This window comes from Ovis aries, chromosome 4 (assembly GCF_016772045.2).
Source record: "Ovis aries strain OAR_USU_Benz2616 breed Rambouillet chromosome 4, ARS-UI_Ramb_v3.0, whole genome shotgun sequence".
Classification (NCBI taxonomy): Eukaryota; Metazoa; Chordata; class Mammalia; order Artiodactyla; family Bovidae; genus Ovis; species Ovis aries.
In genome coordinates this window covers 46,216,292-46,231,884 of record NC_056057.1, presented here as the reverse complement: position 1 = coordinate 46,231,884, position 15,593 = coordinate 46,216,292, and the positions used below count along the sequence as shown (strand labels likewise).

The window sequence follows — 15,593 nt, the reverse complement described above, 5'->3', positions numbered from 1 at the left end:
TGAAGTGACTTAGCAGCAGCAGCAAGCACTCTTCCCCCAGGTATTTCTATTTTTTCAACCTCTCTCAGTATTCTTGTTACATATATATGACTCTTCCATTGAAAAGTTATTTGGAAGTAAAGAACTTCAATCCCAATAAATATGAAATGAAAAGTATAGTTCAAAAAATAAAACTTATAATACAGGTGAACAAAGAGAAAGTCAACAAAGTAGCCTACTTCAGAATTTGTCTTTTCCCTCAGAATAAAGAACTTACTCTTTTGGGTATTTAAAAGAAAAAAGTACTAATATTATACTTTCAAGATGGGGATAGACTTACATTCCCCATGTGAAACTCAGCATAATTAGAAGTCTCAAGTCTTCAAGCGAAACTACTAATACCTAGCACTTTTCCAAAAGGGTGAAAGTGAATCTTCAAAAGTCTTCATTCTCTTTGAACATAAATACATTCACTCCTCATGATACCATCAGCAAAATTTTTGTAATTTGATTGCTAAGGGCTCTAATATTTTGTACTATTGAGTATATCATTTATTAATTCTTACTGTTACACCAGGATACTGTTCTAATTATTAGAAAATCTAATTTTTTAAAAAATAAGCATTACCAAATAAAACATCCTCAAGATTCTTTAGAAGTGATAGTCGAGGAAGCAAGGAGAATCTCTGAAGACCATAAGAATAGATAGAGCTGATGACTCAATCAGCACAACCAGAAAGCTGCTATTATGGTGTATGGAGGTGGGGTGTGAACCTGTCTATATAAGAATTAGCAGGGGGAAATAGCTCAGGAAAAAACTTTTACACAAAATCAATTTTGTTATTTAGGATTATATGTTGCAAGAAATATAAAGAGGCTTACCAAAAGCAGTGGAAGAACTTATTAGAAACATGCTAGGAAATCATGGACTCCACTGAGAAAGTGTGAGGACATCAGCAAAAGGAGTTTGTGATCCTTTTTATCATGCTAATAGTAATATCACTCATCAAACTCCAGCTCTCACTTTCTAGAATTCTTAATTCTACATTTCTAGAAAAGAAAATCTGACCAGTCAGCTATGGCCAAAAGACCAAGAGCTGCAACAGAGGGATGGATGCCCAAAGTCCATGTTTATGGGAAGCGCTACTGTTGTTTAGTCGCCAAGTCGTGTCTGACTCTTTTGTGACCCAATGGACTATAGCCCTCCAGCTCCTCGGTCCATGGGATTTCCCAGGCAAGAATATTGGAGTGGATTGTCATTTCCTTCTCCAGGAGATCTTCCCAACCCAGGAGTCAAACCCGTGTCTCCTACATTATATGCAGATTCTTTACCACTGAGCCACCTGGGAAGCCCTTATGGGCAGTGTAGACAGGGAAAAGTGGTTGGATAGCCAATCACTTTAGCACCTGTGACCAATACCATGGTCATTATGGTATTATGAAAAGCTGCAGGTTTTCTTTTTGGTGGACTGTTAATTTCTTCCGATGGCTCAGGTAAGAATTAGGTTAAATAGAAAACAACCATAAAGATAAGGTGAAAGCTATGAGTTTAGATTGTCTTAACAACTGAGACATGCTTCCGAAAGTTCCTACATGAAAATAATCCATTTTAAAGGAGTATGAAATAAGATCACTGCCACACAGAGGCACTGAATGAAGCTCCCTACCCCAGGACAGCATTCCAGGGTCCCAGGGCCTGCATCACTGCCAGCTGATTTTGCCCACCAGGCTGTGCTTATACATGAGGCATGGTGATGTAATTTGAGCAAGAGAAAAGCAGACATCTATATTTTTACCTACTGATATTGGAATTCAGTTTAAAATATGCCTCCTCTAATTATAAAAGGTACAGAACTTAACCATCTTGTTCTTTGTATTCCATGTGATTTTCATTTCTACAAAAAGAAAGTAAATATGTTAAGGAGGCATGCCAGCTCTTACAATGGTATCAACTTACCTTTCAAACTGACTTCAGCAGTTTCTGCAAAGAGAAGAATTTGCTTTAGAAGTGTTCTCTAGTCCTTGTTTCAGGACAACAGTTAGCACTCTTCTTAAAACCCACACAGGCATGAGTTGCTGGAAGGCAAAAGTTAAATTTTCTCCAACTCAGTGAACCATTCCTTGGTTTGTATTCAGCATGGTACATGATAGTGGCACAAGTGCTAGATGCTAAGAAAAATATATTACCCATGTTTAAATTGCCCTTTTATGTGCACTCACAGGACACTAGGTACCAAAAAAACTATACTAAATGTTTCAGGTACAGAAATGGCATTTTTGCCATTTCAAATGTCAATTCACATTTGAAGCGTTAAGTATTGAGCTTCTATCACATTTTATTCACATCACCCTTGTGTCTTTTTCATCTGGAGTCTGTTTGTCTTTGAAACTTCCTAATTGCTTTTGCTTTATACAGTTTCATAATGAGTCAACCAAAACCCCTATTTAATGAAAGCACTGCTGTGTGCTTGAAATTTAAAGTTTACATTTAAAAAACAGATCCTTTGAATACCACTAGCTTGGGAGAACAGACACAGACATTCACTAGGGAGGGTGGCAGTGAGAAATTTTCAAAATAAGATTTCAGCAGATGGGGAACCACAGTGAAACCAGACCCTTCAGTCCATTTATCATAGTGCTTGCAGTTTCTGTGTCAAGACAGGTGAACAATAATAAATATCCAACCAAGGTGGTTCATTTGTATTCAGAACATTTGAATAAATAAGAAGTTCAAAAAAATCCATGTAGGCTTTTGTTCAAAGGAAAACTCCAGCCATTTCCCTCAGCTCAGCAGTCTGAAAAGTTCAAAAGGTAGGAAGTGCTTCTTGCCAAGACTAAACTCTGACAGGTATTAGATAATAAAATTTAATTATGAACTGGCATTTTGGGGGCACCTTAATATAGTTGGAGTCTTGATATGAACAATGAAATTAGGGTTAAAATTATATGTGGGAACTTGACTCTGTCTGCTTTACTACCTACTAAACTTTAGAAGTCTAATAAATGTTTCTGATACTGACTTCTAATTTCTCTGTCTCAAATAAAAAGTTATTCTGAATTTGGTTTCTATATAATTGAAAATTAGACCAATTCATAGGATACTAATATGCATGCACTGGGTTGGAAAGATCCCTTGGAGAAGGAAGTGGCAACCCACTCCAGTATACTTGCCTGGAAAATCCCATGGACAGGGGACCCTAGTGGGCTACAGTCCATAGTGTCACAAAGAGTTGGGAACTACAGAGCAACTAACACTTGTGACTTGTGTCTGTTCAGTTCAGTTCAGTTGCTCAGTCGTGTCCGACTCTGTGCAACTCCATGAATCGCAGCACGCCAGGCCTCCCTGTCCATCACCAACTCCCGGAGTTTACCCAGACTCATGTCCATTGAGTCAGTAATACCATCCAACCAACTCATCCTCTATCATCCCCTTTTCCTCCTGCCCTCAATCTTTCCCAGCATCAGGGTCGTTTCAGATGAGTCAGTTCTTCATATCAGGTGACCAAAGTACTGGAGTTTCAGCTTCAACATCAGTCTTCCAATGAATACCCAGGACTGATTTCCTTTAGGATGAACTGGTCAGATCTCCTTACAGTCCAAGGGACTCTCAAGAGTCTTCTCCAACACCACAGTTCAAAAGCATCAATTCTTCTGTGCTCAGCTTTCGTTATAGTCCAACTCTCACATCCATACATGACTACTGGAAAAACCATAGGCTTGATTAGATGTACCTTTGTTGTCAAAGTAATGTCTCTGCTTTTTAATATGCTGCCTAGGTTGGTCATAACTTTTCTTGCAAGGAATAAGCATCTTTTAATTTCATGGCTTCAATCACCATCTGCAGTGATTTTGGAGCCCAGAAAAATAAAGTCAGCCACTGTTTCCACTATTTCCCCATCTACTTGTCATGAAGTAATGGGACCGGATGCCATGATCTTAGTTTTCTGAATGTTGAGCTTTAAGCCACCTTTTTCACTCTCCTCTTTCACTTTCATCAAGAGGCTCTTTAGTTCTTCACTTTCTGCTATAAGGGTGGTGTCATCTGCATATCTGAGGTTATTGGTATTTCTCCTAGCAATCTTGATTCCAGTTTGTGCTTCATCCAGCCCAGCGTTTCTTATGATGTACTCTGCGTAAAAGTTAAATAAGCAGGGTGACAATATACAGCCTGGACGTACGCCTTTTCCTATTTGGAACCAGTCCATTGTTCCATGTCCAGTTCTAACTTTTGCTTCCTTACCTGCATACAGGTTTCTCAAGAGGCAGGTCAGGTGGTCTGGTATTCAAGAAAAAGAAATGCAAAAAAGCAAAATGGCTGTCTGGGGAGGCCTTACAAATAGCTGTGAAAAGCAAAGGAGAAAAGGAAAGATATACCCATCTGAATGCAGAGTTCCAAAGAATAGCAAGGAAAGATAAAAAAGCCTTCCTCAGTGATCAATGCAAAGAAATAGGGAAAACAATAGAATGGGAAAGACTAGAGATCTCATCAAGAAAATTAGAGATACCAAGGGAACATTTCATGCAAAGATGGGCTCGATAAAGGACAGAAATGGTATGGACCAAACAGAAGCAGAAGATATTAAGAAGAGGTGGCAAGAATATACAGAAGAACTGTACAAAAAAGATCTTCAAGACCCAGATAATCACGATGGTGTGATCACTCACCAAGAGCCAGACATCCTGGACTGTGAAGTCAAATCGGCCTTAGGAAGCATCACTATGAACAAACCTAGTGGAAGTGATGGAATTCCAGTTGAGTTATTTCACATCCTAAAAGATGATGCTGTGACTGTGCTGCACTCAATATGCCAGCAAATTTGGAAGACTCAGCAGTGGCCACAGTACTGGGAAAGGTCAGTTTTCTTTCCAATCTCTAAGAAAGGCAATGCCAAAGAATGCTCAAACTACCACACAACTGCATTCATCTCACACGCTAGTAAAGTAATGCTCAAAATTCTCCAAGCCAGGCTTCAGCAATACGTGAGCCGTGAACTTCCAGATGTTCCAGCTGGTTTTAGAAAAGGCAGAGGAACAGGAGATCGAGTTGCCAACATCTGCTGGATCATGGAAAAAGCAAGAGAGTTCCAGAAAAACATCTATTTCTGCTTTATTGACTATGCCAAAGCCTTTGACTGTGTGGATCACAATAAACTGTGGGAAATTCTGAAAGAGATGGGAGTGACTTGTGTGACCATCTCTATATCTAGCTCCTCTGAAAAAAGACTATCTTCTTTGAACTGAGTTTTATAAATAATAAAATATACTCAATTATTAATATTTCTGGCCTACAACCTAAATATGTAGATTATGTCTAAAGAGTTAAATTGTCTTCAGCAATATGATAGGACAATCATCTTACAAGTAAAAAGCAAAATTACCTTTCATTTAAAGAGAAATTAAGAAATGAGAGACATTTAACTAAAAATAAACTTGACTTTGTCATTCATCTCTTTAAAATAATCTTTTGAGGCTCTCTGTTGCCAATAGGACAAAATCCAAAACACCCTAGAGTGGCTGTTAAGGCTTTCCACAAAAAGTGACATTCAGGAAACACTAACTGAGCATCTGCTATGTGTGAAACACCGCACTAGGCACAAAAGAGATTGCAAAAAAGAAACAAATATGGGCATTGGTCTCTAGGAGCTCATAGCCAACAAGGGAAATAGGTGTCCTTTTAAATACTCACAGCTGTGATAGCTATAATAATGGAACTTCCATCAAAATTATGGAAGAGAGAGAAATTAAAGAGCTAGTTATTTACCATATTACCCAGCAAATTTACTACCATCCTATCCAAAAAATTGAAAACAGGTATTCAAGCAAATATTTGTACAGAAATATTCATAAAAGCACTATTCACAGTAGCCAAAAAGTGGAAACAAAAAAATGTCCATCAGTTGATCAATGAATAAATAAGGTGATTTAGCCATATAATGTAATATTATTCAGTCATAAAAAGAATATAATTCTGATACTTGCTATAGCATGGATGAACCCTGAAAACCTATGATAGGGGATTAAAGCCAGACAGTAAAGGTCACATGGTGTATGATTCCATTTATATGTAATATCTAGAATAGGTAAATCCACTGAGACAGGAAATAGCTTAATGGTTTTCAGGAGCTAGGTGTAGGGGAGAATCAAAAGTGACTGCTAATAAGTGCAGGATTTCCTTAGCGTGAAGAAAATGTCTTGGAACTTGATGGAGGTGATAGCAAGCTAACAATGTGGATGTACTAAACACCACCAAATTGTGCACTTAGTTAATTATTACTTTTATATTATGAGAATTTTAAGTTCATTTTAAAAAGACTAGTTAACAAAGCACGCATGCTAAGTCGCTTCAGTTGTGTCCAACTCTTTGCCAGCCCATGGACAGTAGCCTGCCAGGGTCCTCTGTCCATGGAATTCTCCAGACAAGAATTCTGGAGTGGGTTGCCACTCCCTTCTCCAGGGGATCTTCCTGACCCGGGATCAAGCCCAGGTCTCCTGCATTGCAGGCTGATTCTTTACTATCTGAGCCACCAGGGAAGCCTATACAGAGCTTGTGTGTGTGTTAATCACTCAGACGTGTCCGACTTTGTGTGACTCCATGGACTGTAGCTCACCAGGTTCCTCTGTCTACAGGATCTTCCAGGCAAGAATACTGGAGTGGGTTGCCGTGCCCTTCTCCAGGGAATCATCCTGACCCAGGGATCAAACCCAGGTCTCTGGCATTCCAGAAAGATTCTTTACCATTTGAGCTGGGAAGCCCCATAGATAATTAATTAATTAATGGAAAATGCCTCACCAAGAAAGTCAGTGTTGAAAAAGATAGAAACTCAGATGGAGTTTTGACAGTGACACTATTGGGAAAGGCTTGTAGAAAGCAGGAACTTTATTGGCAACATCCTAGAGATTGAGGAATGTCATTTGTGGCCTTGAATATTTGAACCTTGTTTTCTACTTGAGTGTGGTGCAGAAGTGGTAACTGCCCACTGCTCACTGATCAGATGTGCTTACTTTGAAGATATTGTTCTGTTGGTTAGCTTTTGAAAGACTTGTATCTCTTTTCCAGATCTGTGCGTTTCAGATGGTACCAAGGGTTTTATTCTGCTGGCTCACAGCCAGTGACATGGGCTATTGATAACGTCTATATTGGTCCACAATGTGAAGAGATGTGTAACGGACATGGGAGTTGTATCAATGGAACCAAGTGTATATGTGATCCTGGTTACTCAGGTCCAACCTGTAAAATAAGCACCAAAAATCCTGATTTTCTCAAGGATGATTTTGAAGGTAATCTTTTCTTATGAAACCTATATAACTTTGTGAAAGAGTTTACACATTAAGCACAGTTTGTGTGTGCTGTCACTTCAGTCATATCTGATTCTTTGTGACCTTATGGACTGTATCCCACCAGGCTTCTCTGTCCATGGGGTTCTCCAGGCAAGAATACTGGAGTGGGTAGCCATTCCCTTCTCCAGGGGATCTTCCAGCTCAGGGATTGAACCCAGGTCTCCTGCATTACAGGCAGATTCTTTACCATCTGAGCCACCAGGGAAGCCTTACTTTTTTTGTTTGTTTGTTTTTAACTTATTTAAAGCCTTGCTTTTAAATGTGCTCCTCAAGATTTCATCCTTGACCATATTGTCTTCTCATGTGGTACACTCTGCCTTTCAGGCTTTCCTGGTAACTCAGACAGTCCTTTAATGCAGGACACTCGGGTTTGATCCCTGGGTCCAGAAGATCCCCTGGAGAAGGAAATGGCAACCCACTTCAGTATTCTTGCCTGGAGAACCCCGTAGGCAGAGGAGCCTGAAGGGCTACAGTCCATGGGGTCACAAAGAGTTGGACATGACTGAGCAATTCACACACACACACAATTTGTAATATAAAAGTAATCATTAGTGAAAGTCACTCAGTCATGTCCAACTCCTTGCAACCCCATGGACTATATAGTCCATGGAATTCTCCAGGCCAGAATACTGAAGTGGGTATCCTATCTCTTCTCCAGTAGATCTTCCCGACCCAGGAATCAAACCAAGGTCTCCTGCCTTGCAGGCAGATTCTTTACCAGCTGAGCTACTAAATTTCACTCTAATATTTCATTATTTTTCATTACATTTGGAACCACCTGTGCCTTTGTTTAGTTCTGAACTTCATAGGATTCTGTTTTTGAAACAAAATCAGTAAGAGTGAACAAGATGATAATTAAGAAAAAGTAAGGTTTTTTCGCCCCATTTTCTATCATATGTAATTTCTAATCAATGATAATTTTGGAAAATGTCTATATAAAGAGTTAATCTTGGATGACAACGTAGAAAAACGTGTACTATAATGATTGAAATTATTCACAATTGTATATGCATCAGATATGCACTCTGATAAAATTGGGAAAACGTTCTCATAAGAGAAAGTCTTAAATGTGATAGCTATGTGTGTTAGAATGGTGGTGGTGGTGGAATAGTCACTAAGTCATGTCCAACTCTTTGCAACTCTATACACTGGAGCCTGCCAGGCTCCTCTGTCCATGGGATTTCCCAAGCAAGAATACTGGAGTGGGTTGCCATTTCCTTCCCCAGGGGTTCTGCCCACCCCAGGGATCAAACCCACATCTTCTACGTTGCAGATGGATTCTTTACCACTGAACCATCAGGGGAGTCCATATCTAGGTTAGAAAAATGGGACTGATTTTTTTTTTTTCCCAAGTTGCCTGCGAATGTTTTGCAATGTATCTATGGCTTCAACGTATACTTTAAAGTTAGGTTTAGGTATATCATTACAATGGAATAATATTTAGTTATAAAAAGGAATGAAATACTGATACATGCTGCAGTATAGATGAATCTTGAAAGCATTATGCTAAGTAGAAGAAATCAAACACATGTCATATTTTTACGAAGCACTCAAAACAGGCAAATCTATAGAAACAGAAAGAAGATTAATGGTTGCCAGCGGGGTGGGTGAAGGGAAAAGGGAGATCAATTGCTTACTGGGTACAAGATTTCCTTTATGGGTAACAAAAATTCTGGAGCTAGCTAGCAGTGATGGTTGCACAACATTATGAATGGACTAAATGCCATTGAATCATTCATTTTAAAATGGTTAAATGGCAAAATTAATGTATTATGCCTTTACCACAATCGAAAAAGGTGAATAACTGAAGAGATTGGTGAGTTGGTTTCGAAAGACATTATTTAATAGGAAATATTAAATTACACTGAAATTTCTCACATTAAAACTGTAGCTTTTAAAATAGTATATAACACTGGCCTGATACTGTCCTCTCAGTAGCAAGGACACAGTAAAGAAGTCAGTGGAAAGGTCTCGTTACCCTTCTTTAATTCTGAACTGACCCACTCTGACCAGCCAGTGTCTGTTTTTGCAGAGGAGCAGAATGGAGGGAACAGTTTGGCTGGACCATAGATACTAGGGAAAGGCCCCCTTCCTTTGTCATGTGGACTCTTAAATTATACAGCCAACATTAAACAATTCAAACAAGCTAAAATGTTGAAAAGACCTCTTATCCCCCAAGTCTATGACTTCAGTATTTGTGACTTCATATTTTAAAACTACACAAAACATTTGGCATATTCTTTTTAAAAATATATGGCTATATTTGGGATCACAGGTAAACCACATTTTCCATTCGTTTCAGGCCAGCTAGAATCTGATAGATTCTTATTAATGAGTGGTGGAAAGCCATCTCGGAAGTGTGGAATCCTTTCCAGTGGAAACAACCTCTTTTTCAATGAAGATGGCTTACGCATGTTGATGACACGAGATCTGGATTTATCACATGCTAGGTAATCATTTTTAAATGCTGTTGAAGAACTACCTTGTAATGTAAAGTAGAAGAACATAATCAAGTCAAAAAGAAGCAGAGATCTCAAGGACAAGGCCTGCCATTGGAAATGCTATGCTTCTGGCTTGTCAAAGCCTCCATTAAGACACAGTTTACACAATTTTCATTCTAAAACTGAGAGAGATCATGCAATAACTGGATCAGAAATGAAACGGAGCTAAACAGAAAGAGGCTAATACCTGGTCTTCTACTAGGTGGTGATCAGGAAATGACAATGTTTACCTTGCTTTATCTTTAAGAACATAATCTTCTTTATCTACCTTCTACAGAATACTTTTCATTACACCTGGTCTATGTAGAAATTATTTACCATGCTCAGGAGAAAGCTTAATTGAAATTCAATGTGCTCACAGATTATTCACCATTAATTTTATATCCATTAACAATTTAAGAACATCTAAAGTGTAGGCTTGTTGTTTATAAGCATTTCTTTCCAATGATTTGCTCATACATTCGAGTCACTCATTTTCTAAATTAAGCACAGTCACTCAGAAGCAAACATTTTAAACTGGCTCCAAGGATTATGTCCTGTCAAGATGCGTATCCCTTGATCATTTGATGAGCCAAAAACTTAGCCAGGAAAATAAGAACTACAGTTTAAAATGTATAAAATGGAACCCTGACCTATTTTTGCAAGTGAATAAAGAAATCATGTTCTATCTTTTGAAATATTTCAGAGTATCTTAAAATATATTTTAACATATCCTCCTTTTTCTCTTAAGTTGTTTCATTTATTGCATATAAGTTTGATCATGCTTCATATAAAATATAATTCTATCTATAGGAATAATTTTACAGTTACAGAAAGCAAGATTTTATTTATCTCCATCCTATTTTAATGCATATGGTTTAATTTGCTGCTCTTTATCTAAGAATTATCACTGGCAACTGAATTCTCTAATTTAGAAATTATTAGGCTTTTCTAAATAATTCTTACGTGGTTTATCTATAACTAAATTAATGTAAACATTTTCCCAATACAAGTAGACAATATACTAAAAGTGTTTCTCTGAAAACAATTATTGTTTTTATAGGTAAAATCTTTACAAGGCAGTAACCATGTATTTTTTTCATTAATCCAATGTTAAAAACTCCATTATTTATCTCATCTCAGTAGCATGCTGTGTAGGATTTGCATATATTGACCTCAAAATGCTCCATGTAAAATCCCAGTTTTCTCAGGGTTATAAGGTAAATGAATATTCTGATAGTGGATATGGGGGAGAGGAGGAACCCATGAGGAATGAATGATTTTATATATGGAACTGATAACATTTATTATATGCCCCAATATATTTCATATGTTTGACATGCATTCATAATTGGGTATGTGTATTGCGTTATATAGGAAATGTATTTTGCATTACCAGCTAACACAGCAGCCAGACCAGGAACCAACAGCTCTCCTGCCAAAGATAACATGTGAGCTGGTTTTCATTGGCAGCCCAGCTGCCACTCTGTCCACCTCCCTGCCAGCTGGGAAGGCTGCCACTGGCTGACTGCCACATCTTTCGATGGCCAGTATCATCCATCCCAGATGCAGCAAGAGTCAGAGGCTGGCACTGCCCACCATCCACACCACCCCACACTCATGCTCCCCTGCTCCTGGCACAAAACACAGAAAAGAGGCTCAAGCTTAACACACCTCTTCCAAAAAATGTCTGGCCTTTCACAAAGAGGTGCTACAACTGGTGAATTTAAAAGTGTCTCACAAAACCAATAATATGAGATCTGAAAAACTACTGGTAAAAGATGGGATTGGATGATTTTGTGGATAAATGACATAAACTACATTAATTGCATTCTTTCAGTTTCATATACTAAAGACAAAGATGCAGATTTATCTTAGATAGGTAGCAATACACACTCCCAAATTTGGACAGCCTTTGGACTGCTCCCATCTTCTTAAAAATAGCCAGCTGCTACTGCTAAGTCACTTCAGTCGTTTCCGACTCTGTGTGACCCCATAGATGGCAGCCCACCAGGCTCCTCCGTCCCTGGGATTCTCCAGGCAAGAATACTGGAGTGGGTTGCCATTTCCTTCTCCAATGCATGAAAGTGAAAAGTGAAAGGGAAGTCACTCAGTCATATCCGACTCTTCACGACCCCATGGACTGCAGCCCACCAGGCTCCTCCGCCCATGGGATTTTCCAGGCAAGAGTAAGAATAGCCAGAGGGCAGGAAAAATGTTCAAATCCCTCAGACACTCCCTTGTTGGTGGGTGACCGGGTGGAGGGATACCAAATATCAATATGGGTACAGAGTAGCCTTTTTTCAGACTTCACATTTTACTAACTCCCTTTCACATTTAAAAGGGAAGTCAAACTTTGGAACAATTACTTTGAATGTTCATTAAATCATCGTATTCATTAAATCTGTGAGTTCCCCCTATTACCCTGTGCACTTGTCTACAGTAAATTTTGCTTGTATCAGATTTGTGCAGTTCTTCATGAGACTGGGATGTGGTAAAGGTGTTCCAGATCCCAGGAGCCAACCTGTGCTTCTACAGTATTCTCTCAATGGTGGCCTCTCGTGGAGTCTCCTTCAAGAGTTCCTTTTCAGCAACTCCAGCAATGTGGGCAGATACATTGCCCTGGAGATACCTCTGAAAGCCCGTTCTGCTTCTACTCGCCTCCGCTGGTGGCAACCATCTGAAAATGGGCACTTCTACAGTCCCTGGGTTATCGACCAGGTCAGTCCCTTCAAGACTAACTATTATAATTTTGTCATTTGCGCTGAATATGGCTTTAGAAAGCAGTTAGGCCAACCCCTCGCTCAGTAGAGGAGGTCCAGGACCCACAAGTTGGGTGACTTACTCAAGGGCATGTTGCTAGATTAGACATGGCATTTAGCTTCCTTTCATTCTCTAGTTCCTCAAATGCCTGAGCCTATAAAAATGAATGACACAACAGAAGGCCCAGGTCCTGCTCATAGAGGGTTCTGCCATATGGTTAGAGGGATTTTATTAAGCATGATTCAAGGCTATAATTCTCTGAAAAGGAAAATGTGCAAATTAGCATTTGTGCCACATACAGTAGTTACCATATCCTCTTTCCTAACCTTTGAAGGAAAAAAAAATAAGTAAATCTCCCTAACATCCTTATGAACAGTTCTAAAGGATCTTCATACATAATAAAATGCATATCCAATAGAACTCAAAGAATCTGTTAACAAACAGTAGAAGCCCTGCAAAGAATTGGAACTGAAATGCCTTAGGGTACAACTGTTCCTAAATAGAAATTTTACTTGGAAAAATCACATATAACCAAATTTTGCATTCCCAGCTTGGGTGCATGTAGTTTCCAAAGGCACAATTTGGCCCATGAAGGCTGTGAATGGTTTTGTCAGACTTTCAATTTGTTTCTGTAGCTCCTTGCCAGATGGGCAAGCAGACCACATAAACAGGAGCATTCTGAAAGGCCCCCTAACATTATGCTTGCTGAATAATGCCAGTTGTGAGCAATCTGACAGATAAAAAACAAAAACAAAAAAAAAAAGGACTGACCTTTCTCATGTCTCAAAACCAAATTGAAAAGTTTTTGTTTAAAAAATTTATTTCAGATCCTCATTGGTGGAAATATTTCTGGCAATACAGTCTTGGAGGATGATTTCACAACTCTGGATAGTAGGAAGTGGCTGCTTCACCCCGGAGGCACCAAGATGCCTGTGTGTGGCTCTACAGGTGATGCCCTTGTCTTCATTGAAAAGGCCAGCACCCGTTATGTGGTCACCACGGACATTGCTGTGAATGAGGATTCCTTCCTACAGATAGACTTTGCTGCCTCCTGCTCGGTCACAGATTCTTGTTATGGTGAGTGTTACCTTTCTAGCTGGAGCAGCAAGCATGTATAAATGGGCATCTGTGACTGCTACAGTCAAAGGACTGAACTATACCTCCAAGAAGTCTCTAAGTAAAACACGAATGCATTTTCAGTCAAACCACAACTGCTTTCTTAATAATGTGGGTAATTTGAGTTTGAGAAAGCCTCAGAATGTAAACTTATTTTAAGTATATGTTCATGAAGACTTCTTTTATATATGTGATACCCAAAAATTTGTATCATTTTGTAACTCCAGATTTTTTTAATTTATTTTTTAATTGAAGGATAAATGTTTTACAGAATTGTGTTGGTTTCTGTCAAACATCAACATGAATCAGTCACCAACATGAATCAGTATACATATATCCCTCCCTCTTGAAACTCTCTGCCACCTCCCTCCACATCCCACCTGTCTAGGTTGTTACAGAGTACCAGTTTGAGTTCCCTGAGTCATATAGCAAATTCCCATTGGCTATCTATTTTACATATGGTAATATAAGTTTCCTTGTTACTGTCTCCTCCTGGTGGCTCAGACAGTAAACAATCTATCTGCAGTGCAGGAGACCTGGATTTGATCCCTGGGTCAGGAAGATCTCCTGGAGAAGGGAATGGCAACACACTCCAGTATTCTTGCCTGGAGAATTCCATGGACAGAGGAGCCTGGAGGGCTACCATAGCCCTTGGAGGTGTGAGGAGTTGTACACGATTGAGCAACTAACTCTTTCTACGTTTTCTCTCCATACATCCCAACCTCTCCTTCCTAAATCCAGAATTTTTAGGTATCATATTTACAGAATAAAAGAGTCTTATCACATAAGGAATGTCAGCGTCAGCAGTAGGATTTACACACACAGGGTTTTACATGTGTTTTAATTGATAGGGCTTTAGATTAGTCACGTTATTGTCTCCTTTCCATTCTCCCAGGATTCATGAAATTTTGTTGTTACCATTTTGCCTAATACTTTCTGCCATTGTGGATCATAGTATAGTCTAAACCACCCTGACTCTGACTAGTTTTCATCTTCTAGGTTGTGCACCTACACACATACCTTACACACACATACACACACACACACATACACACACACACACACATACATGTACATACACATACAGGGACCTATCTTAGGAGCAATAAACGCTGCCGTCATTGCATAATTGGACACTTCACTGGAATTTGCAGATCCATCAAGATTCTGGGGACTTCCTAGTCTTTCACCACCCTGTATCACTGTTCTTCCAAGAGATCTAAACTAGAATGTTCACAAGGACCTGTTCTATTTTAGATTCTTGGGGTCTAAAATGTAGAGAAATTTTTTGCTTCCAAGGTCCTGCAAAATCCAGATTTTTCATATTTCCATTAGGCTGAACTTAATGGACAGATCTTAGGGAAAAGCTCAGAAGTGCTCTTTCTACCTTGGACTCAATCAATCAGCATAAACCAGTCAGTAGAGGTGGAACTTGAGAAAGTATAAGGTATATAGCCTGTCTTCACAAGGTACACAGTCTAGCTGAGGGGATGCTTCAGAAAGTTAAAGTCCAATAAATGACTAAATCAAATGCTTGATAGAGTGGTACTCATGCAAAACTGTAATGAGAGTTCAGCCAAGGGAGAGATAACCAATGGATGGCCAATCCTAGAAGTTTGGGAAATTGCACAAAGAAGCTAAGTCTCAAGTGAGCATTGACAGTTGCAGTGAATTTGAAGGGTAAGTGAGGAAGAAGATACCCCAAGCTGTCTGATAGCATAATGTGGGAGTTCTCCTGGTCCATGGGAATACTATGAGCAGACCCGCCTGAATAGACAATATTTGCATCTAATGGAGGAGGGCAGAGTGCTAATTTTGAAAACACAAAGGGACTTTGGGTCCTAGACACCCACCCACTGTCCATAGGCACAGTCAATGAGAAACCAAAGAGGTAAGTTATGACATGGCCAGCCAGAC

At 39.2% G+C, this 15,593-nt stretch overlaps 1 protein-coding gene across 2 annotated transcripts in view; it reads left to right on the top strand.

The window, feature by feature from the left end:
- RELN (reelin) overlaps positions 1–15,593 on the top strand; it is a 536,122-nt gene that overhangs the window by 462,036 nt on the left and 58,493 nt on the right. For both annotated transcript variants that reach the window (XM_004007831.5, NM_001306121.1), the window contains 4 exon segments: positions 7,037–7,257; positions 9,620–9,767; positions 12,260–12,518; positions 13,388–13,637. In XM_004007831.5, the coding sequence (XP_004007880.2) occupies positions 7,037–7,257; positions 9,620–9,767; positions 12,260–12,518; positions 13,388–13,637 (878 nt within the window).